Source organism: Clavelina lepadiformis, chromosome 8 (assembly GCF_947623445.1).
Source record: "Clavelina lepadiformis chromosome 8, kaClaLepa1.1, whole genome shotgun sequence".
Lineage (NCBI taxonomy): Eukaryota > Metazoa > Chordata > Ascidiacea > Aplousobranchia > Clavelinidae > Clavelina > Clavelina lepadiformis.
Genome location: NC_135247.1, coordinates 17430156 through 17453790, shown reverse-complemented (window position 1 = coordinate 17453790; position 23635 = coordinate 17430156). Strand labels below are relative to the sequence as shown.

At 38.4% G+C, this 23635-nt stretch overlaps 4 protein-coding genes across 5 annotated transcripts; 3 read left to right on the top strand and 1 right to left on the bottom strand.

Annotated features, from left to right (window-relative positions):
* Positions 1 to 445: 445 nt before the first annotated feature.
* LOC143468992 (uncharacterized) lies at positions 446 to 3021 on the top strand. The gene is made up of 6 exons (XM_076966499.1): positions 446 to 640; positions 1013 to 1131; positions 1202 to 1253; positions 1379 to 1486; positions 1604 to 1771; positions 2595 to 3021. Exons 1-6 carry the CDS (start codon positions 503 to 505, stop codon positions 2682 to 2684), a joined length of 675 nt encoding a protein of 224 aa, XP_076822614.1. The 5' UTR covers positions 446 to 502; the 3' UTR covers positions 2685 to 3021.
* A 601-nt stretch (positions 3022 to 3622) lies between these two features.
* LOC143469367 (NADH-ubiquinone oxidoreductase 75 kDa subunit, mitochondrial-like) lies at positions 3623 to 10077 on the bottom strand. The gene is made up of 17 exons (XM_076967039.1): positions 9915 to 10077; positions 9580 to 9666; positions 9321 to 9445; positions 8789 to 8947; positions 8362 to 8492; positions 7706 to 7891; positions 7346 to 7480; positions 7039 to 7153; positions 6633 to 6778; positions 6294 to 6422; positions 5903 to 6032; positions 5406 to 5573; positions 4834 to 4987; positions 4522 to 4697; positions 4180 to 4314; positions 3936 to 4008; positions 3623 to 3827 (listed from the first exon to the last, which is right to left on the bottom strand). Exons 1-17 carry the CDS (start codon positions 9979 to 9981, stop codon positions 3751 to 3753), a joined length of 2193 nt encoding a protein of 730 aa, XP_076823154.1. The 5' UTR covers positions 9982 to 10077; the 3' UTR covers positions 3623 to 3750.
* A 3695-nt stretch (positions 10078 to 13772) lies between these two features.
* Positions 13773 to 15961, top strand: LOC143468900 (aspartyl aminopeptidase-like). Its single transcript, XM_076966375.1, has one exon. It carries the CDS (start codon positions 13896 to 13898, stop codon positions 15273 to 15275), a length of 1380 nt encoding a protein of 459 aa, XP_076822490.1. The 5' UTR covers positions 13773 to 13895; the 3' UTR covers positions 15276 to 15961.
* Positions 15913 to 20511, top strand: LOC143468899 (pleckstrin homology domain-containing family A member 8-like). Of its 2 annotated transcripts, none has more exons than XM_076966374.1 (11): positions 15913 to 16081; positions 16175 to 16291; positions 16370 to 16525; positions 16697 to 16821; positions 16941 to 17132; positions 17297 to 17658; positions 17998 to 18142; positions 18349 to 18550; positions 18711 to 18772; positions 18868 to 18947; positions 19213 to 20511. In XM_076966374.1, the coding sequence occupies exons 1-11, from the start codon at positions 16024 to 16026 to the stop codon at positions 19328 to 19330; spliced, it is 1617 nt and encodes a 538-aa protein (XP_076822489.1). In that variant the 5' UTR covers positions 15913 to 16023; the 3' UTR covers positions 19331 to 20511. The 2 variants fall into 2 exon arrangements, with proteins under 2 accessions (XP_076822489.1, XP_076822488.1); XM_076966373.1 differs by having other exon boundaries at positions 18868 to 18978.
* Positions 20512 to 23635: the final 3124 nt, after the last annotated feature.

The window sequence follows — 23635 nt, the reverse complement described above, 5'->3', positions numbered from 1 at the left end:
TCTAATTATCACTTTCTTGGACGTTTTAAGTGTGTTCTGTTTTCGTCATTTTTCCCATACATTGGCGCATGCTAATAACACATTAACACTGAATTTTTCCAGCCACGCTAAAGACGAAAATTGAAATGATTGCTTGAAAATACTTCACAAAAAATTGGTTCTATCACAGAGATCTCCCGCGAATCTCTCAGTACTGCTCCTGGTGTCTAAATGTTCGCAAATAAAACTACCACCAGGTAGTACTAAGAATTACGACATGTGTTAAGTATTTTTGGCAATGCATAAAGTTTGAAATCAATGAAAACTTTTCTCCAAACTGTTTACACATAAATCACACTCCCTTTGTTTTTGCCGACGCATTCTCTGACAAACACGAGTAACCTTGATAATGAGTAGTATTACGTCATAATGATTTCCGGAACGTTGTAAAGCAGTCTGGAAAATATCTCTCAAGGCACCAGACTGACTGACATGCAAAAGGACTAACCGTGAAAAGCTTAGCATGGGATTTATAAAATGTTTTGTAACAATGCTGTTCTTTGTGACGTTACAAGCGCAAGACAAGCCAGAAAGTAGCCAGATGGGACAATGCCAACCGACACCTCAAATGGTCATTCGGGGTCAGACAAGTCCTTTAGCTGTAAGTATACTTGCAGCAACTTGCTGTAGTCGAATAATATTTGTGCAGACAATAAAGTCGTCTTGGCTGTGTTATGCTATAACGTTTTGTTTGTGTTAACGTTAAATCGTAACTAGTCAGCATAGCAAGTGGAACCTATAGAAAGGATGAAAGTAGGTTGTTGTGACAACGAATAACGACAACTTATCAGTTGATGGTGGCTGAATCGTGTTAACCCGGTATAATCAGCAGATAGTAAAATAAAAAAGCAATATATACTACGGCACTGTAGGGTTAACTTTTGTTTTCAATTCTTCTACGCAAGCTTTCGCCAACAAGTGTACTAAGAGATCAGTTAATCGGTTGTTAGCGTGAGATTTCATGTTGTATTAGGAAGGAGAAGTAATGCAACCGAATATTTGTACTGACTGCACCTGCACAGCCGAAGGGACCTTTGAATGTTGTCTAAGCAAGACCAACGCTGGAAAGCGATTCGTCTATCCTGGATCAATGTAAGATCTATGTCCTTTGTTTACAAAAACATAAATTATCATTATGACGTAATCAAGGATGTCATTGCAGATGCACAAGTTGCCGGTGTGCTGATGTACCGTTCGGATCAATGGTGCTTAGTGTAAGTGATTTTTCTAAAGCCTAAAAGAAGCAACTCAAGCAACAAAGTTTTCAACAACTTTTAAGGCCGCTTGAATGATGCTATTACAGTAGAGCTTGTTAGTTTTATCGTGATTCTTTCTGCAGATGTTGGGACCCACAATCCAAAATCACTGTTTTACCGGTTACAGCATTATGACTTGCGTGTCTAGCATATGCACCCATCCTCTTCTCAGTGACCCAAACTGCGTTTTGGTAAGACAGTTTCCTGTTGCATATTCCATTGAAATAGTGGTACTTTGATGTGTGTACTATCCAGCACATTTGTGCCTGTTTAGCCTAGTTTATGTTCTTCATTTGCTGCTGATTTAGGTGCGCTCTGAACGTGATGAATGCTGTGACCAGTGCGTTCAGTCTGGCTGTTATTTAGCCTGGAATGGACGAACCCTGAGTCAAGTCGACAACCGACTGGCGGTCAGCAACATAAAAATAAGAGGCTCGGAAATGATTCGAGTGACATTCGGCGAAACGATCCGGAGGGTAAATTATGTAGTGCTATGTGGTTGTGCGCTAGGTTAGATAGCTGTGCGCCAATGCGTCTTCATATACATACGGCGACGTTTCAAATAAACTATTACCACACAAATCAATCAAATCTAATACAACAATCAAAACTAGTACTACACAAATCACATTTCTCAGTATACCTGAAGAAGCAAGCTTATGTTTGCGAAGGTTCGTGTAGAAGGATCAAAAATAAAGTTGACCTTCATAGTGCCAATCCATATCTTGTTTTTATTTTACTATACACAAGTCAAGTTGAGTTCCGCAAAATTTACTGCTAGCTTCGTGCAGATTCAGGTTGTTGTTGTTGCACCTGTTGTCATTACCAGGGTTTTGCAAAAACTGACCAATACGGAAGGCTGTCGGCCTAATTGATTGCGCATTGGAAAACGTTATTGACGTATAATGTATTATATTGTTTAAACCTTGCTCAAATTGCTCCGCTAAATGCCTGAAAATTCTTAATTGCTTCTTAACTATCAGTTATATTATGGTATGGAAGAAGTTATGAAACGTGTTATGAAATAAATTATTATTTAGAAATGTTTTAAAAATTGCAAAACATTAACCATATTAGAAAAACTTCATATTAATAAATATTGTTAATATAATCTGTAAAACATAACAATAAAAAGATAAAAAGAAAATAGATATCTTTGGTATAAAAGAAAAACTAGTGATGTCATTTAATTACCTCTAAATGCAATCAAAGTGTGATAAAACCGTTATCTTACCTTGTTACGCAATAGAACCAATTCCGTCAGGTTGATTAACTTGAGCAATTTTGTTTTTTTTGCAGGGTTGTTTACAAGGAGTCTGTCGTCAGCCGACATTCGCATTTCCAGGTGGGTTTGTTCTTGCAACGCAAACCTGCAATAGCACTTTATGACGTCACTCTTTACGAACCATGGGAAATTGTGATGAAATTAGGGAGCGACTTTTGCCAGGGAATTGTTACGCAGGGAGCGTTTTGTGCGTAACTCAACATAAAAATATCAGCTCTTGCCGCACATTATCATTCATATGTTCAGTTATTGCGTTTTTGTACCAATTGCGTCACCTGTATTTGTTACCGGTAGACAAAGTTGGCTGATTTATGGCTTAATTCTTTGCTTCACCGTAAGCCCAGTGTTGCAGTGTAAAAAAAGTTAGTGCCGGATTGCAAACTATAGCAACAGTACTGTACTTTGTAGTAATGATTCGAGTATCATTTCCCAATCACTTGACGTGACTCGAATCCATCATTGGAGGAAACATTTCGAATAGCATTATGGTAGATGTGAGAACCAAAAATTTGTACTTTAAGTGAAAGAAATCAATCTTTTTAAAACAAATTACAGTTTCCGGACCTTCATCAACCAGGCTGAATTTGAAAGAATTCTGCTCAAGTTAGATAAGACTTCACTTATCTTGAGACAAAGAAAGCAGACCCGGGACCCTTCTGTATATAATACAGAATCCTTTTGCTTTCTACAGTAGCTAACTTTGACAGATGCCAGTCAGCCTACAGACGTGAAAAACGTCTAAAGCGGACACAACAAGGTGAAAATAACCCAGGTAACGTTCCATGCATAAGACTTGGGGACAACTACACTTGCTTGCCAATGCACCAAAACCGGTTGTGGGATTCAAATATTTTAACATCCGGTTCTCTCACTAGCAGCATGCCATATTGACCAGGGGTCAGTATATATAGACCTACACATACGCTTGTTAACAACCGGTTCGCGAAAGGCATTAAAATTCTAAGAACCGGCTGAATCCCACCACTGACCAAAACCAACCACAACTGTACTGTAACAGTCATGGAAAACGTTTTCATTCCAATTCAAACCAAAAGACAAGTAGTTTATTTTTTTGAAATTGGCATCAAACTTCCATTTCATAAATTCGCTATAAATAACACCACTCGTAGATCGTGGAATCTATACAAGAAAAAAAGCTGTTCCAAAAGTTCAAAGGTCAGGAGGCAAATCCTCATTCGCCGCGCGCACACATTTTGACATCGTCGTTGAAGCCCGGGTAATGGGATCTAAATAAAATATTTACGGTGTAAACACCACAGATGCGTTTCATCATGCATATGGTTTCGGGTTCAAACCTGCCTGACGACAAGTGAAAACGAAAAATAAAACAATACCTGTCATGTAGAAATCAGCGAGGCTCAATTGTGATGATTGCAGCGGTTGATTCAGAAGGCTTGGTTTAGCCAACTATTAAAATATTTTCCAAATTTAAAAACAATTTATACGTGTAAGTGCCAGTCTAACCACAAGCTGTTACTCTCAGTTATTTCGTCTAATTATTGTAGCTTATAACGCAAAACGAAGCTTCATCCAACCAATCTGCCAATGAATTCCACTTGTCATTTCCCGACAAATTACCCGAGCAAGCTGCACAGCTTGGTTGAAATAATTGGCGTCTTCCACGGCGTCGTATTTCGTCAGATTAGGGGAGAATTCACTCATGCGTGCCCGCACCCCGTCCAAGTCATCGTACGGTAATGGCGAACCCATGATCTGTGTGACGTCATAAATGTCAGCGGTAAATTATGGTAATTGCGTAACTTGAGTATCAACAGATGCGTCACAAGGGCCCTTTCCCTCGTCTCGCGTCTGAATTTGTTATAAATTATCACACAAAAGCGTAGAGAAGTGAACATGACAATGAAAAGGATTCCACTGCAGGGAAAAGGTTATCCTCGCTTAGATTTCTATGGCAAATACCTCTGAGAGTGCTCTAATGATTTTCCAGTCCTCTCTAGCGAACCCTGGCGGCGACACTGCTGTCTGAGATTGTTGCGCTCTGCCTTCGGTATTGACGAAAGTCGCTGTCTTCTCTGTGTAGGCCGCGGAGGGTAATATGACGTCAGCAAACGGGGCTGAATGGTCCCCGTGGGTGCCTGTTATAAGCAGCACACAATCGTCAAAGTACATAGTATACACAGTTGTCAAACACCAAGTAAGTAAGAACACCCTGACTCAGACACCCTTAGTAAGACAGCTAGTATAAGACGGCAAAGAATGCCATGCCGTTACCAATGTACACAATGAAGCAGTCCTTGGGCAAATCCTCCTTATTCACAGCTCCTCCATCGGCACCGAGGAGAATGAGAAGTTTAGGAGGATTCTTCCGAATGTGATCGATTCCTGGTTTGTATCCAAGGTCTAGGGCAGCGACTTGGCTGGCCACCTAACAATGAAAGATTCGCGTTCAACAAACTTGATGCTATGAAGTATAAGCAGTATTGGCGTCAGGATAGCCTTGCAAATTCTTCAGTTACTTTTCTATCAAAAGTAATCATTTTGAAGAAATGAAGAAAGTTAGAGCCAGAAGAAATTATAAGCACCAGGAATTATCAGACACTTGCACAAAATTTATATAACCTGGGCACAGCCATGGGGAATAGTTATTCAATACTTGAGCACCCCAACTACGTGAATACGACTAAAATTGCTTCCTAATGTCACAAATCAAATCAATTTTAATATGAGTGAATCACTGAAATCTCAATATTGCGGAGAATTGCGGTCGCACATGACTCATAAGCGACCTAAGATCAGACTCAAATGAAAGATGAAAAAAGAAGTCTCTGCAATCGGTGATCGACCTTGTGCAAAACGTTGAGAACTTTCCAATCATCCTGGCCACCCTTTTGAGATCGCAATCTTGCGTTTTGTGCAATGGTTGCCACGGCAGCGTGAATTCCTGTTGCATCATCTCGTTTGAAGACTTCGCTTCCGACAATAACCATGGGACGAGATGCCTCACTAAGTCGCTGCATAAGAAAAAATATCTTTGTTGACAATTGCTTGCTTGAAAAGCAACAATGCACAATGGATGTGAATTGATTACGAAGATATGCAATTATCCAAGACTCCAAGTAATATTAGAGAGCTTTGTACTTACAGCTAGATCTACTTGTCATTTATTGTTTGTTGAGATTTGTTATCAATTAACTGTTCAAACATTTTAAACTTGTTAAACCACATCCGATTAAATGCACAGTCTTATGTTTTGCAGAAGCTACAACTACATGGCACATAACAACAGCTGCACATAACGAAACGAAATAAAAGTTTAGGCCATCTGTGCAAAAATTATCACCTTGCAAAACGGGTGTGAACCATCAGCTATCTGCTTAAGGGTTTCAGTAGAATCACCGAGATGTTGGTACGAATACGTGAGGTCAACTTTGCTTCCAATCGCTGCAACATCCAACTCATTATGGACCCATCTGAAATAATACAAATTTTACCCCCTGATAAATTTTTACTAATAACAAGACTTAAGCCTGCTCCTAAATACTACATCTTAAAAATAATATCATCAAAATTTATCATGTGTTAAATGTTAAGAAAACTCAACCACTTTTCAATTCAATCAAATTGTACAATAAGTAATGAGTAATAAGAACCAGCAAACTTCTCTGATATGTAACAGCAATGCAAGTTCATCAATTCAACTGATCAATTGATTAGATGTCCATTGAACTTACGCTTTTCTAATCCGTGCATTAAGCAGAGGTGCTTCAAACCTTGGGTTAGTTCCAACCAGCAACACTAAGTCAGCTTCTTCGATTCCAGCAATGCTGGTATTTAAGAGATAGTTGGACCTCAGGTCAGTTCTAAACAGTGGGAGTTGTCACTACATTTAGCCGTCTACAGTTGCTATCGTTTTGTAGTATTTCATCAATTCCCAATCAAAAAGAAATACAAATTTTCAAACTTCAGTTCGAATATATGTCAATTCCAAATTTGACTGAAGTAATCCTCTGATATTTTATTCGTAACAGAATTTTTAAAATTAACCAATGAACGCGATAAGCCATTCTAACCCTGCTCCATCAGTGATGAAGAGTTCTTCTGTGCAAAGTCCTTCACTGTCGTAGCGGTTGAGAAGATCCTTGAGACATGTGAGGGTTTCTGCATCTGCAAATCCCCCCACCACCGCCGACATTTCTTCAGCTTTTGTGTTTACCATCTAAACACAAAACTGTTTACTTAACAGAGCTAACTTTTGTGCCTGATTTAATTTATTAGTGGTAATTGAAAGAAACTTGGCTCTCAATGTCATTTTTTCAACACATTGTCCTGTTATTACTTGTGTGAGCAACCCTCCACGTGCTTCTAGTAATACTCCAGGCTTTCTTGATCATATTTAAACCATTTTCAGAATCTCAGCCGAGCTTAAGTAACACTTTCTTTTTTTTGTGAGAACTTGATTTGATCTTAAATCTTTACCTTTTCGGCAACGATTGGCAGGGCGTCTTCCCATGAGCACATTGCCAGTTTGCCTTCTCTGTTACGCATCATTGGTTGCGTGAGTCTCTGCCTTTTCAAGCCGTCACATGCGAATCTAAACACAATACGCACTCATAGACATCAAAATACTCATTGACGTCTAAGAATTGCAATCTGCAACTTCGGAAAATGAAATTGTCCAAAAAAATTAATACAAAGTGAAACAATCTAGATCCTATAAAGGAGCGACGACACAACGTCTGAATATGTACCATCCGAAACAATGACTCCTAGTGGAGACATGTACCTCGTTTTGTCAGATATCCACTCCTCGTTGATATCTTCGTGGAGACGGGGCAGAATCCTCAAGACATCCCCAGCTCTCGTTGAGACGATGATGTTGCTTCCTACGGCGTCCATGACATCAATTGATTCTGTTTTCCTGTAAAGACACAAAAATGTGTTCTTTAAAAATGCTCCTGGGATATATTAGTTTGATTTGCTTATTTTGTTTTTTTTTGGATCTAGAAATGGCCAAATTTTTCCACATTTTCTTTCAGCAAGGTTTGAAAATTTTAATACAAATAGTACAAATATGTAATTTCAAAATACAAATAATAATAATACAAGTTCTTTTCACAGATCAACCAAAGTAAACAAAGCTGACCTTGTCTCCCATGGCCTTGCTGTAAATGCATAAGGTTTCGAGGTTAACGCCCCCACAGGGCAGATATCAATAATGTTTCCAGACAATTCAGACTTGAACATTTTCTCAACGTACGTTCCAATCTGCATGTCATTACCGCGACCTGTTGTACCCAACTCAGACACTCCGGCAATTTCATCGGCAAATCTTTGAATGACAACATTGGTAATGCATGCAAAGATGAAACCAAAGAAAGAAAAATGCATAATGCAACTACAATGATACATAACAAAGTAGCATAAAGGGATGCATGAAGGTATTAATTCAACAACAAAACAAAATTATCACGGAAAACAAAACTACACATATTGAAACAAGATCATCGCGGTCTGATGGAAAACTGATTCAACAAAGGACTAAGTACAGAAAAGATGTGTGGAGTTATTCTTTAAATGAAGTTATTCAGGCAACATAGAACTTATTCCGTGATGATAATATTCTATGTTTGATACAAAAAAGCATCCACTATATGTAAAAGATCACCAAACAGAAATGCCATTGAGAACACAGTGGTGAAAAATTAAAATCCATGAAATATAAGATATAAAATCCATCTAATATATATTAGATTTCATAAGAAAATGAAAAAAAAAACAGATCCATATAAAAGAGTCTACCTGACGCATCGTGTGCACTGAATGCATCGTGTCATGATTGTTTTTACCAAAGGTCCAATATTTTTATCTTCAACTGCTCTTTTATGCTCAAGAAATCGACTCCTATCTGATCCATACATCATGGATTGATCCTGAATATAAACAAGCAAACAGTGTTTTTACAGCAGATTCTAATGGTCAGTTATAAACAAGTTGCATTTTTGGGTTGTTTTGTGCACAAAATAGTGCTGTTATAATCAAGAAAGCTTATCGGTGGAGAGAAAGATATTAAGGAAAATATCTTAAATCAAGAACTACAAAAAGGTTAAACGCAAGGAAACAAACAGGCTGGAAATAAACTTGCAAACAGATTAAACCTACCGCTCCCACCCAAAACTAACTTAAGCCTATCAATAAACAATACCGGTTTGTTACATCACAGACATACTTGTAAATCGCACTCGCCACCTTGGTCACAGATTGGGCAATCTAAGGGATGATTTGCGAGCAGGAATTCCATCACACCTTCTCTTGCCTTCTTGGACACATCCGAGTCAGGTTTTATTCTCATTCCTTTCATGACAGGCATGGCACAAGATGCTTGCGGCTTTAACAAAAAAACGAATGGACTTAAGTTAAGAACAGATTAATGCCTGGTGCTAATTAATATAACGTTGATTTCCTATTATAAATAGCTTTCTACTTGTCTTCTTTACTATGAAGACCAGTTTTCTTTGTAAATGTCTTGCCAGGCCTAAGCTCAAACAAATATATAATCACAAATATCAATACAATTCTGCAGTTATAATAAACCTGCCATGTGGCTTAAAATTATTAAGCTATTAATACCATAATGTTGTTTGCAAACTGAGGCCATGGCAACAACAGAAATGAAAGGTCAAATGAGAAATAAATTGCCAGTGCAAGGGCACGTGAGTATTAGGCATATACAGCAATGACTACATTACAAATATATGTACCTTTGGAGAACGTTCTATTTCGACTAAACACATTCTGCAATTGCCAGCCACAGAAAGACGATCGTGGTAGCAAAATCTTGGAATCTGAATGCCAGCAATTTCACAAGCTTGTAAAACCGTTGTGCCTGAAAATGTGTTTCAATTCCATTAACCATTACAATTGAGATCTCAGCTGTGTTAGCACTGCAAGTAATAATTGCTTACGATTGTAATTGCGCTAAACAAAATCGTAAGCATACAGATATATACAGGAACAAACCTGGTTCAACCCATACTGATTGGTCGTTCACAAATACTTCAATTCGATTATCAGTGCTTTGGTTTCGTTGACATATTTTCACACAGGCTGCAGATAAACAAACACATAAATTTCACATACATCTTAAAAAAGAAAGATTTTAATCCCTTGCAGTGTTGCTCCATTACAAGGGGGGTGTACTTGGTATAAATTGACCTGAGTAGCACATAATAATCCAATCAAAAACAATCAGTTAACGCATCTTCTCGGCACAATATTTATAAACCATTAAATAAACTAAAAATTACAAACACTGTGCGTTTATGTCAAATCTTGATTAGGAATACGCCACTTACAATATCTGGAGAAGCGACCTGGCAAATTGACAATAGGCCCCACTTTGTGCAGGGCTGATCTGAGCATGTTGTACAGCCTTTTCCTTCCCTCCACACAACCAAACTTAAAACAGAGATTTTACATAAATGGTGGCAACTGTTTCACTGCAAAACAAAAACTTCTTCACACATTCTTGATTGTATCAAGTACTCCCAGTAGTACAGTGATATTGGCAACAGTAAAAAATAAGCGAGTCCAATATGTTTTGTGATGTAAACGATACAGAAAACATATAGCAAGTAAACGTAATATGCAAGTAATGCAACCTAAGTAGAAAATCCACAAATACAAATTACTGTTGTTTTTTAGAGTTCACAGCATCCCTGTTTTTCTGTCTTTAACTAAATGCACTGTCATATTACAAGATTCTTCTTAGTTTGCAAGTTGTGTACCTTTAGTCTTATTTAGGAACTGCCTCCATGCAAGACAGTAGAGTTTGCAAAATGTTTGGCCGATGTGAACTTCTCCAAAACTTCTACAAAGCAGCTATAATGCAAGGTGTGGCACATGTACACACAAGGTACATCAACGTGACCACCAAACTTTTTTATCTTCACGCTGATTTTTAATAAATAAATAATTAAGCCTTCAGTACACATAATCACACCAAAATTTGCGTCTTTGCACGTATAATTTCTCGTCAAAAACTGCCATACCTGCAAGTCGAGCAAAGCAGCAAAGTGATGGCTGATGAAAACACAGACCACACATAAAATCACTCACTTAGCCATCGAACAAAACACCAAACAAAGACTAAAGTTCAATGGGTGAGTGAGCAGTCCGATTGAAAAGTATGGCAATTTTCGACTATAAATTGTACATGCAAAAACGTAGATTTTGACGTGATGGTGTGCACTGAAGCTTCAATTCCATGTTTATTTACTATTAACTGGCGTTCAAATAACCATTTTTTATTCATTAATTATAAATTGGCATGAACATAAAAAAGTTTAGCGGACAAGTTAAGGAATCTCGTGCATGCAGGAGCCACACCTTCCACTATGGGTGAGCACCGGATACTGACTTTCTCCATGAAAATTTTGGATAAACGCTTATTACACAGCTTTGCCCACACATTAGCTTTGCGTTTGCAACTTATTGTCCATGGTGGGGTCATATCTAACAAACCTAACTTCTTGAACTTGTATATAGTAAAATAAAAACAAAATATAAGATGGCCAGTGTACTAAGAGATCTTTGAACTTGGAAAGGGTTGGTGGTTGGCTGTGTTCCAATAGCCTATGATGTGAAAGCGTGTGCGTACAGATATCGCAATATTTGCTTAAAATATGCAAATATGGAACTAACATAACTGATCAATTCGTCTTTACAAAAATATGACGCTGGAAACTAGTTTCAGGCACTAGGTGTGCAGCTGGACTGCAGAGTATGGCCGTTTTCAGCAAGATCTTGGGTGCGTCAAACAACCAAAAATGACAAATTGTGCGATGCGCAAAAATGCTCAGACACAATGGATGTACACGTTTAGGCAATGCGCAATTACACAGTAATCTAAACAAATTGACTTATTCAATCTTTAAATCAATTGAAAATTGAGTGCACTGAAGTTCTGTCAAAGTCATTAAGTGCGAAATAATGCACCTTAAGTGAGGCACTGGGATCTAGGCCTAGTACACAAGTGCACAACCAGATGACGTCACAACTTGAATAGCTGGGATCTAGTACACAAAAACATCCTCTGGTTGTCCACTTGTATTCTAGACCCCGGCACTGAAGCTCATAAAAAGCAAAACTGAATGCGCTTATGCCAAACCCCTGAACTCTGCAGTCAGGGTGTGCAGTTTGCTACTTTGGGTTTTTCAGTACGAAGTTTTTGACAACAAACTAAGTTATCCTTGCTTACTTCAACAATCTACGAATTAATGTCAGCATGTTACATAACTTCAAACAGTTAGTTCAACTCAAGACTGGTCAATTTGGTACAGTAATAATAATTTATACAATGCGATACTTCACGTCTTCACTTACAACCAAAGTATTATCAGTCATCACTTACAGCCCTTTACCGCGACCGAGCAGGAAAATTTCATAAAACAAACAACCACTAAGTGTCAAAAAAGTGTAAAAGTAAGGTATTAACATATCACAAACATTGTGGAATTTTCTAACAGCATTAATAGAAAGTTATTCTAATTGATTAAAAAGACTGATAAAGAAAAAAATTTAAATTCTATGAATCCAATTTAAATTACATTATTCCTACCTGCAAAAAATACTTACGGTATATGTTCTATCATAAAATCTATACACACAATTTGATTTAGTTTAGGAAAATAAAATTTTGCATTACCGTTTGGAATCGTGACCAAAATTTTACCACTAAATGCGGCTGTAGTTTTAGTAACTAATGTACTAATACATAAATACTTCAATGAATTTTTAATTTCCAGCTTCAGTAATGTTTTCAAAAAATCAAATTAGAAATCTGTGACAATCGGAACTTGCAAAAAGGCTCGGTAACCGAAACTAAAAGTCGTTAATGCCTTTCCCAAAGGTATTGCAAAGGTATAGGTATAGCGCCACTGGATATCGAACAAAAATCGATAATAATATGATAATAATACGATCCGCATTTAATGCGACCGTTGGGCTACAAAGCCGGCCTAAGTTTAGTTCGGGAAGTTATCGTAAATAACAAAATCAAACCACTTGCCCTTAATCCTTGTTGGAAAACTAATAAAGAAGAATAAACCACAATACAATACTAGTTATAGAGTAGTAATTAACCACTGATATGTTGATGAGACAAAATAAAGTATTCTGCATGTTGCAGTAGTTGTTTATGAGAAATACAGAAGATTTCTTCATTCACGTTCGTGACTTGGGGAAATTTTCTATTGTGTGACGTAATCAAAACTGACATCTAAATCTAAATCTAAACGCGTATTTTAAAAATGTAAAGAACTGTTTCACCTGATGCTTTATTTTTAATTCAGACATCTTGAAGTATTAGCACCCAATAACATCAGTTTTATTTTTGTATAAATCTAGCTTAGCATTCATGTAGACAAGGTCTAACCAAATTGTGTCAAAAATTTGTCTCGGTGGTATAATAACCTAGGCCCTATACTCTAGTCTAGAGAGGATGGTAACCGACTTTCAGCTAAAGCCGATACGCTATGGAAATGTTTTTATTTATAGACCTATTTGAAGGCACAGTATGTTTCTTTCAAAACTATCCTGTCCGTTTTGTAGAGATGTTGAGTTGTCCCACATTATAATTACATGAGGTGACTTGATTAATTACATGAGGTGACACGTTTTGACATCCCAGTATCATCTTGATGAAATATAAAACGCGTACAATCTTCTTTAGCTTTAAAGGCGTCTCTCAATGTTGACGCTTTTCCATAAATTTATCCGGCATAATATGACAGTATGAGCTTTCAACTGCGCGTAAGCGTAGTGGTAAATGAATTTCTGTTTAGGCCAGTTTCAGAAAATGCGTTTACAGTGGGAGCAAGGCGGGTCTAGTATACAAGTGCACAACCACAGGATACCTTCGTATGTTGGTCCCAGCTACTCAAATTGTGACGTCATCTGGTTGTGCACTTGTATACTAGACCCAGCAAGGCTGTAAGCATACAGCTTATCTTTAAAATAGCTTGCAAATCGTATCATATTGTAGCCCGTAGCTTAAAATATTTTCAGTTCGCATCACATAGTTAAGGTTTCTTGCCTTCTTTAGATCAAGTATATTGTTACAGCTGTACAGGCCCATACTATTTCTATATTTTAAGTGTAAACTGTTTTTAAGATATGTTTTTTCCAAATAAACTGATTGCAGAAAATATAATTCATATCATAACTTTAGGTTTTTCTAGGATATAATTACATATACTTTACTAACTGGTATTCATTCATACTCAGTTTCTTGCTTTATATATCTATCATACATATCTTGTAAAGCTTTATAGAAAATGTCTGTTACCAAATCTTCTGCGTTAGAATTTGCTGAAGGATTCCTGAAGTTTGTCAACGCTTCACCGTCACCTTACCATGTTGTTGATGAATGCCGAAAACTTCTTCTCAATGCAAATTTTAAGGAGATTCGAGAACGAGACCAGTGGAATATTAAGCCCAATGATAAATGCTTTTTCACTCGCAATCAATCTACAATCATTGCCTTTGCTGTTGGTGGAAATTTTCGTCCGGGTAATGGTTTCACACTGGTGGGAGCGCATACAGACAGTCCGTGTCTGCGAGTTAAAGTGAAGAGCGCTCGGGAAAAGCATGGATTCATTCAAGTTGGAACTGAATGTTATGGAGGTGGAAATTGGAATAGTTGGTTTGACAGAGATCTCAAGGTCGCTGGTCGTCTCCTGGTGTCAAAAGAAAATAAGATTCACTCCACTCTGGTTCATATCGATGAACCGATCATGCGTGTTCCTCACTTGGCCATTCACTTGCAGAGAGGAATGAACGACCAATTTTCCATAAACAAGGAGACCCACATGGTTCCAATTCTTGCCTCGAGCGTTGATTCACAGCTGAATAAAGTTGCCTGTGATCAAGGCTGTGCCCAGAAACATCCCTCTGTCTTCGTGCAAGCCCTAGCAACAGCGTCAGGAGCAAATCCAGAGGATGTTGTTGATTTGGATTTGTTTCTTGCTGACCATCAGCCGTGTGCGATCGGAGGCTTGCTTAAGGATTTCATCTTTGCCCCTCGACTGGATAATTTACTGAGCAGTTATACAGCATTGCATGGATTAATTGAATCTTCGGATTTGGAATCTGAGCCAAATGTCCGGATGGTTACTTTGTTCGACAATGAGGAGGTGGGTTCGAGCAGTGCACAGGGAGCTGGATCCTCCATTACAGAGTATGCAATGAGGAGGATTTCATCAGATCCAACAAATCCATGTGCCTTTGAAGAGAGCATCCCAAAATCGTTGATGGTTAGCGCTGACATGGCTCATGCTATCCACCCCAATTACTCAGATAAACACGAAGAAAACATGCGACCAACATTGCACGGAGGTCCCGTCATTAAGACAAACAACAACCAACGTTACGCTACAACAGCTATCACAGCCACAATACTCCGAGAATCAGCTCGTTTGGCTGGCATCCCTATTCAAGATGTGATGGTACGTAATGATTCTCCATGCGGCTCCACTATAGGTCCAATCTTGGCAACGCGTCTGGGCATGCGCACTGTTGATGTCGGTGGGGCACAGCTCAGTATGCATTCGTGCAGGGAAGTCTGTGGAGTATTCGCACCAGAGCAATGCTTTAAACTTTATAAAGCATTTTACGAGAAATTCCCATCAATCGACGAAAATTTGATCATTGAATAATATTCTGTTTTGAACAAAAACTATTATTGAATAATTTTGAATAGAAGTTTTCCACCGGCCCCGCGGATTATATTATTATTGATTATGAGATATGATAACGCTAATATAGCACAATGATAGTTCCTAAAAATCATTTATCCTGTTGCTGTCAGAATCACTCAATTAAACTTTAATGTTGAAGTAAGTGAAACAAATGTGAAATTGTTGGTCAAGTTAATTTTGGGGTTGTGTGATGATTCAGTGTTATCAGTTTATGCTCGTCATGCTTTTAATTATTGCTCCCAATATTCGAAATAGTAAGCTATTTCAATAATTGTTTCCATATCCGTTAATGTGTTCCAACATCTTATGCATCATACACCAATTACAGTTGCTCTCAAAGCAACAGTTGCTTTAGGCCTCTGATGTTTTTCATAGACTAATTGTATATGATTTTATTTGATTTACCTGCAATTATGACAAAGCTATTCTACGCAGGGAACATGTGATCACTGTAACATTGCTATGAATTATCTTCAAAGTCATACAATTACTTTGCATCCAGATGCTTTCAAAAACACATGTTTATCACAAATTATCAGTCTCATTTGCAAATGAATTTGCGAAAGTTTATATTCTAGTATCATAGTGTGATTTACACTTGATTGAAATGTTTAAAATTCTAAAATCTAGTTGATTGTTTTTAGCATTTAGTGTTGGATATATTAGATGTTTGTGTAGACTTTGAATTATATGTTTAAATAATGTGATGTCACTAAACAGCGATATTGAAGGAACACTTTTCAAATGGACAAATTATTGGGGTGGTAAGCACAGATTTTCAGCAAAGCTTTAAATACAAAATTCAAAGTTACATTTAATAGTATTTTCGCATCTTACGAAATTTAACGATCTTACAGGTTGGCAAGCAAGGTGGGTCGTCTTACACGGCGGCGTGCTCTCCTACTACAACAGCGTTGATGAAGTTGGGAAAGGCTGCCGAGCTTCTATTAACCTCACAGCAAGCGACATTATCGGTATCAAATTCTACTCTCTCTTGCAATGGCGTTCGTAAATGCACAGAGTTTCTTACTATCACTTTCACAAATTGTCAGCGTATCCAAACGACAACACTCGTTTTGATGTCGTTGTCGCTAATGAACAGCGCTGGTACTTGAAAGCCGCAAACCCCGGAGAACGCCAGGCATGGCTCATCTCCCTCGGAACTTCGAAGGCAAACCAAGCAGAGAAAGAAGTCACGCCTGATCGAAGTTAGTTAGTACTCATCTACTGTGGGTTGCATTTAGATTCCAGTCTCAAACTAATTGGTTACTTTACGTACTGATCTCCTATATAGTGAGAGCTGGAAAGTCTTTGGCTTATTGCAGATTGGTATTCCAGAGTTTTTATCTTTGAAGGCTTTAATAGAAAATGGTTTTCAGTTGCCTCAGGGTCACATGACAAGCTGCGGCAAAGTATGGGCGAGGTTCGATTGTTTTGCGATTTGCTTGTCCGGCAAGCTGTGAATGTGAAAGTGGAAGCCCAGAAAGATCAACCAGACATACAGGTGACTGAATATTTGTGCCATAAATCAATGGTTGCTAACCAGCCGTGCACTTGATATGTATTTTGAAGCATCTATTAAGTCTACTCTACTATGCACATTGGCTGTTTGTGTGAGTTCAGAAAATATCTGACTCCTCAACGCTCCTCTCTACGACGTGCGACACTTTTCTTGCCACGCTTGGGAGGTGCATGGACCTGTCAGAGTCTGTCCTTGCACCTCCAACAACGACAACTCGTTTGCTACGATCGCAATCAAGTGATGGGCAACACGCGCTGCCTAAGCTCAGAATACAAAGGTCAAAGCAGAAGAAGGTGAGATAAAAATTTTGACACTTTAAAGGTAGAACGTATATGTGTTTGCTTTTAGAAATAGGCCACGTGTAGTCCAAGTAGTTGAAGAATCTTAACTCAATTGGTAAAGAAATCTTAATGTAATTGATAAATATATGATGCAAAAAATAATAATTGCTTTTCAGCACACAACAAAGAGTATCGGGCAAAGTCCTTCGTGGAGTCCTTCGTCCCTTGCATCCAACAAAGCAGCAGAGACAGATCCTCCGTTGCAAACATCCTCCAATGAAGTGACATCTCCCTCGACAAACTTAAACTCAGAAACATCATCATTAAGCAGCTTGACAACGTCTGATTCCGCTTCTTCCAAGACTTCTGAATCAAACAAAACTCGTTCAAATTCACCGTTAAAACAAAACACAATCAATGAAAAGCTCAACTCCAGCGAAGCAAACAGCAATCAAGTTTGCGAAGCGCTTCACGAATATCGTGGATCGCCAGTGGAAGAAGAAACGATGCTCACGTTTTTCAGTGCCATGTTACACAGGTGCACTTATTGTCCTGATAATAGAGGTAGATTTTCAGACTTATGTTACCTAGTGCTCGTCCGTGTCCATGTGGAAATTAACAGTATTCTGTCTTATGCTCCTCGTTTGTTGATGCCCACGTCATCTAATTTGCATATGTAGATTAAGTGCAACAGTTATCTTATTGCCCCGGCTTAGCTTAGCATAGCTGATGTTTTCGATAAGTTCTTATAATACGGATAGCTAATTCCCTTAATTCGAAGCGGAAACCTTTGCACTTTGCAAAGGCTGTTATGTTGCAACTTTTTGTCTAAAAACTTGGCACATTTGTTCAATTACATGTCGTGTTATTTGTCAAGTTTTTCCGATATCGTCTTGGAAGAAGACGGTGGTATATCGACCATCTCATTTCTGTCTGCCTGTGAAGGGATAATCCCCTTCCTTGATACCATCGGCTCAACTGCCTTTGCTCCTGTTAAAATGGACTTTATGGGAAATATTTCGGTGGGTTTTGATTGACTTTAGTGATTTCTAAAGAAATAAATTGTGCCTTTGGCAGCACAAGCAAAGTTGGTCTGACAAGATGTCACTTTTCTGAGATTCTTTATATTTTTTAACCAAAGTGTGTCATAAATTACTAAAAGTGCTTTCTTTATTAATAGAGGCCCCGTCAATGCATGCGTTTTCTTTTCATAAAATTCACTTTCCAGAAATTACGCACCAAGCATTCGTCTGAACCGTCGCGGTTTGCCACATTGCAAGGCATTCTGCATCAGGAAATAGCGACTTCCACGACCAAGGTTCGGAATTCGGCTACGGACGCCCTCATGTGGTTAAAACGCGGCCTTCGTTTTATGCAGAAATTTCTCCTGATTTTCATGAATGGAGAACGCAACCTTACCTTTGCACTAAGTGGGTTTCTCTTTCCTAGTCCGAAGCTTTGTTGCCGCGCGTTTATTGGTCTGACGGAGCCTAACAATATCAATAGAATAAGTTATTAATTTCTGCAAATTTTGCCGTTGTTATTTGTACTTGAAATCGGTAAAATTAATGCTTGCCCTTTTTTTTACAGATCAAGCTTATTCGGTCACCCTGAAACCTTACCACGGGTGGGTGGTGAAAGGAATATTCGCGGTAGGTCATCTAACCCCAACCCATCTTTCAATAAAATTTATTTTCAAATATCTTCTTCATAACAGAGTGTGCATGACATTGTTTTTCTCCTCCAGCTTGCCGTGAAAGCGGCGCCATACCCAAACAACTTCATAAAAGCACTTGCGACCAACCCTGACCACGCACAAGATAAAAGGTGGGCATCTTCCGAGTGTTTGTACATACAGGTATCTATATATATACATGGTATTACATGTACGACGTACAGCTGTATACATACGCACTGGCCCATATGTCAAAGGCTTATGATTCGGAGAAGACCGCCATCAACACATTCCAAAAATAATATTAACAGCCCAATAACATTGAGGTATTTTCTCCTTCCGAATGAGCATTCTATTCGAACCTAACAACTCTTCCAACCTTAGCTGACTGCATGATAACGAATTTGAGTTGTTCAGGTTTCTGGGCATTCTAATGGAAGACGTGGACCAGTACACAACCGCCATGGACGTTGTCTTAAACATCGTCGACAACTTCTACGATCAATTCAAACTGGAATCTACAGCGGTGGTGTAAAGACATGTCAGCCACACATTCATATAACCGGCATCGCAAAGTCACTCCGCCCTAACGACTTGAGTAATCGGTTTGTTTTTTTTGTGAAATGGCTTGAAAGATTTCCAGACTATCCCTACCATTATCATTAATCACTCGTTTCCGATTGAATCCTATGCACATGACACTGTACAGGCCGATAACCTTGTACCGGCTTCAGGACGCCAATACCGTTTAAGTACTGAGTCCATACGACCTCTGGCATGTCCGGGTTGACCTAAACCCTTGCCTTTTCCGCAGTAGACGTTCTTCACAGAACGTCAGACTTTATTTTATCAAAGAAAGTTTTATTTTAAACATTTTATCAAATACTTATATCTTTTGATCGACCACTGTTTCGTAAGATTGTTGTCTTGTTTTTTATGCGTTTGTACCAATTCTCAACGCGGGTTGTAGATCTGGCTGAAAAGTTTACTTTAACCCGACACGCCGTGCAGTCAATCACCGCAAATAATGCAAAGCAAAGCCGTCTCCTACTAAGCGCGTTGTCATCCTGTCAAATTGGAAACCGCAATTGTGGTCGATTTTCACTTTGTACCGCCATCCTGATCAAACCCTTACATGGAGCTGGTGCCACGTCCTCAATTTACACAATTTGAGCCTAGCCCATGTTTTCGAAACTAATGAGAACACGTTTGGTGTAACCGGCCGTATTGTTAAGTGTGCCATGCATAGCACAACTCGCTTTTGGCGCGCTATGGTCTATTGAATTTGGAATTTCTGTAAAATATCCTGCTACAGCAAATCGCAAAAACCGATCTTTTCGTAGCATTTCAATTGTTTCGGAAGATAGAAAAAGCGTTTATTTTTGAGGATCTCTGAACTTATCGTTCCGTTTTTCTGTTTTCCTTCTTTTAATTTTGGCGATTAATTAAATTTTCATTATTTTGCTTGAAAAAATATAGAGACTTATGTAGATTTTTTAGTATATTTTATAATATTTCTGTCGTGTTCAAAGTGCGTATCCACCAATGTACACTTGTTCACATGTTTTTAACCATACGTAGACTTGATTTTGCTGAAGTATTATCCTGTATGAGTACGCGCAACAGCTGTATACTATCTAGTTCTATGTAAATTCGTGCAATGCCCTCAACTGTGCTTGACAGAAAATGCTTATAATACACTTGTTTTCAAACCTCGTTTGACTTACTGGGGTTGAGGTTTTGGGAGCCACGTAGGACGTTTTAACCTCAGCTGAGATATCGAGAGTGGGAATAGGTGCAACAACAGCAACAAATGGGTGCGCGATTAACGAGGTAATTTTGTAACGTGTCTTCACTCAATCAGTTACCTTAGAAAGATCTGATAAGAAATGTGTCGCCATGTGTTCATAGCTAGGATGCAGTTTAGGTACAGCTCACTATGTTTGAATTTCGTCTAACTGTATACCTACTTCAAATCTGCAACAGAATGATAGCCCGAAAAATTTCGGTCGGCTCAAACGCTTAGTAGCGCCATACCAGTCAGACTATTTCTCGAGTTCACGGCTGGACAAGGAGAGTTAGTTACACCCACTCCTTGTAGTTGCAGAGTTTAGACCAGGCCTGGCCAACCCGCGGCTCTTTGCCCGGTATTATGCGGGTTTTTCGTTCATATTGAACCTCCGAAAGAGAGCAGATTTTACCCATTTTAGGCAGATTAATAATAAATCGTAATGTGTATGATGTGGCTCTTTGCGGTTAACACAGTAAGAAGTGAGGCTCTTAGTCTCTGACTGGTTGGCCACCCCTGGTTTTGACCATTCGGTAAGATTTTTCGGAACGCAGTGAAAAAGGGTACAACCACGTCTCGTTGCAAATTGTTTTTGTGATATGGTACGTCATTACCCATTATGTAAAACATAAAACTTGTACAAAAAACAATTTAATCTAAACTGCAGTCTTTTTGTCAAGAAACTGTGGGTTTGAGCTTCTAGTAACATGGCCTATATTATCCTAAATTTGGGCATCACAACGTTTATAGTAAAAGTTTCAAACAGAACTTAAATTCCTTTGTTGTTTAAGTCTTAAGACATGAACTTGTTTTGAAAGCGAAGTTCCCTGCGCCGAAGCCGAATTAACAGTTTTTTATATGAAAACAACAAAATTGGACTTCACTGTAAAGTTTTGAACAGAACCACAGACCTAGTTTGTTAGAAAACTTTGCAGGGGCAAACTTTCTATTATATGCATATTATTAGAAGTTACAATCATTTTCAATCAATCACGGTCGCAATACAGTTGCAGTTATGAAATGTAGTTAAGTTGAGGTGGACAGGACCGAGACCGAGACAAAAAACGACCGAGTGCGCATGTAACCATAACTTTTACTTAAATTTTAAAGGTATCCAGAAGAAAGCTTCTGCTGTTCCTTATAAACTAAAACCATTTCTTAAAAAAAGAACTACTGTAAGTTAAGAAGAAGGACACAGCATTTTAAACTTTACGCAGATTGAATATCACGCTCTGGTTAACTTCATGCTTGGCTTGTGGTCCTATCCAATTCGGTAAATATTTTACCATCCTTTGATGAAGTGACGAACGTGCGGGGGTGCTTCTAGAGGAGACCTGACAGAGCCTACAATTAAAACCGATCGACAACTGCTAAGTCACAGTGATTCATTGCCAACAGTTGTCTATGAAACTAAAGTAATTATTTCACCGTGTGCAGGTTAAGATTCCCGTTGTTTAAGAGAGACTGTAAGTTTAGGTGAATAGATACACAAAAAAGTTAACTTAGGTTGTTCAGGGCTTAAACGAAGTAAAATTTATAGTAAAAGGGACATTTAACTCAAAATGTTCTAACATTTAAGTTTGGTTTACAAGAAAGTGTTACACAGACTACGATTGGTTCTACATCTTACAAAGACACAAATAAAGTTGAGCAGCCAACCAGGAAACGTCAACAACTCGTTATTAGACAGAAAACATCTCAGAATCATCCGTGTAAGTAACACTGTAGAAGTTGATAGAACAAAAGACTATGAAAAATTATGAATTGTTAATGCTTAGCTTCAAAAACTGGCAAATAAATGATGGAGTTTAACCAACGCACATCTACTTGGTCCCTCTCTCTGTCCTACAACCCAGGATGAACCCAATTTTAACGAGGTTTTGGTAAAAGACGCCGCTTGTGCTAAAGCAGTGGTTCCCAAACTTTATCTACTCGCGTACCATTTTTTTGGTTTATGCAGCGTTCTCGTACCACCTACATTGTAGGACTATAAAAACTGACTTCAAGGATTTATTACCTAGTAATAAATGACGTTCTATTTCGTCACAAAGAAACGCTGTTTTACAATCCAATGCGTCAATACCCTAAGCTAAGGAATTAGTATTCAGTAGGGAATATAGCATGAAATTTTACGCTCTACCTAATTTATGTGAATTAAAATAATGCCGACGACAATAAAAGATCATTTGCGATCGTTTGGTGTAAACTTGATAAGTTGCTCGCGTACCACCTGGAAGACTTTTGTGTACCACTAGTGGTACGCGTACCATAGTTTGGGAACCACTGTGCTAAAGATACCAAAATAGTATAAAGCGAGTACTCTTACTTTCTTTCTATTTTTATGGTTTGTTTTTCAAAACAATTTCTTCACGTCACACTGGTCCTAACACTCACAGCCTAGATTGGCATAAACGGGGATTTTTATCGTAATAATTAATTTTTCGCTGTGCGCAAAAAATCTTGGCCTAGTGCGCAACATGCACAAGAAAATGGTACGCCTGCGAAGCTTACGCAGAACAGGCTTCGCTGTTGGGGTTTAATATCATTCACCACGAAAATTGCCGCCCGATAAAGGTTGTTAGAATAACAAGGCAAGTTTCACACAATTGATATCTTTTGAGCTAACAATTGTTGCCCCAAAATTATAGTGGGAGCAAAAGCGGGAATTATAGGTTGGTTACGGTTTGCTCACAGTGTACTTAACATTACAATAGAAGTTAAAATGACAGGAGTGAGGAAAATGACATGTTTGATGCGTTGTGATGTATTTATACTCGAACGCGTATAAATGGTTGAAAACAAATAGGTTTCCGAGTTGTAATAATTACTTTTGAAGTAAAGCGAAAAAGTGTGTTTTCCTTGTCTTCAAGTGGCGAGTATCTCTTTTTGAAAGCAGGACAGTCGGTAAAGAACACGTCATGCGTTGTAGACTAGTAAAAGAAGAGTATACTTAAAAATGTTGATCTGCGGTTTTGGTGAAGTGGTAGCCAGGTACAGTATGCAGGCTGCGCAGGCATATTGTTAAACAAGTTATGCTTCCTGACATAATAT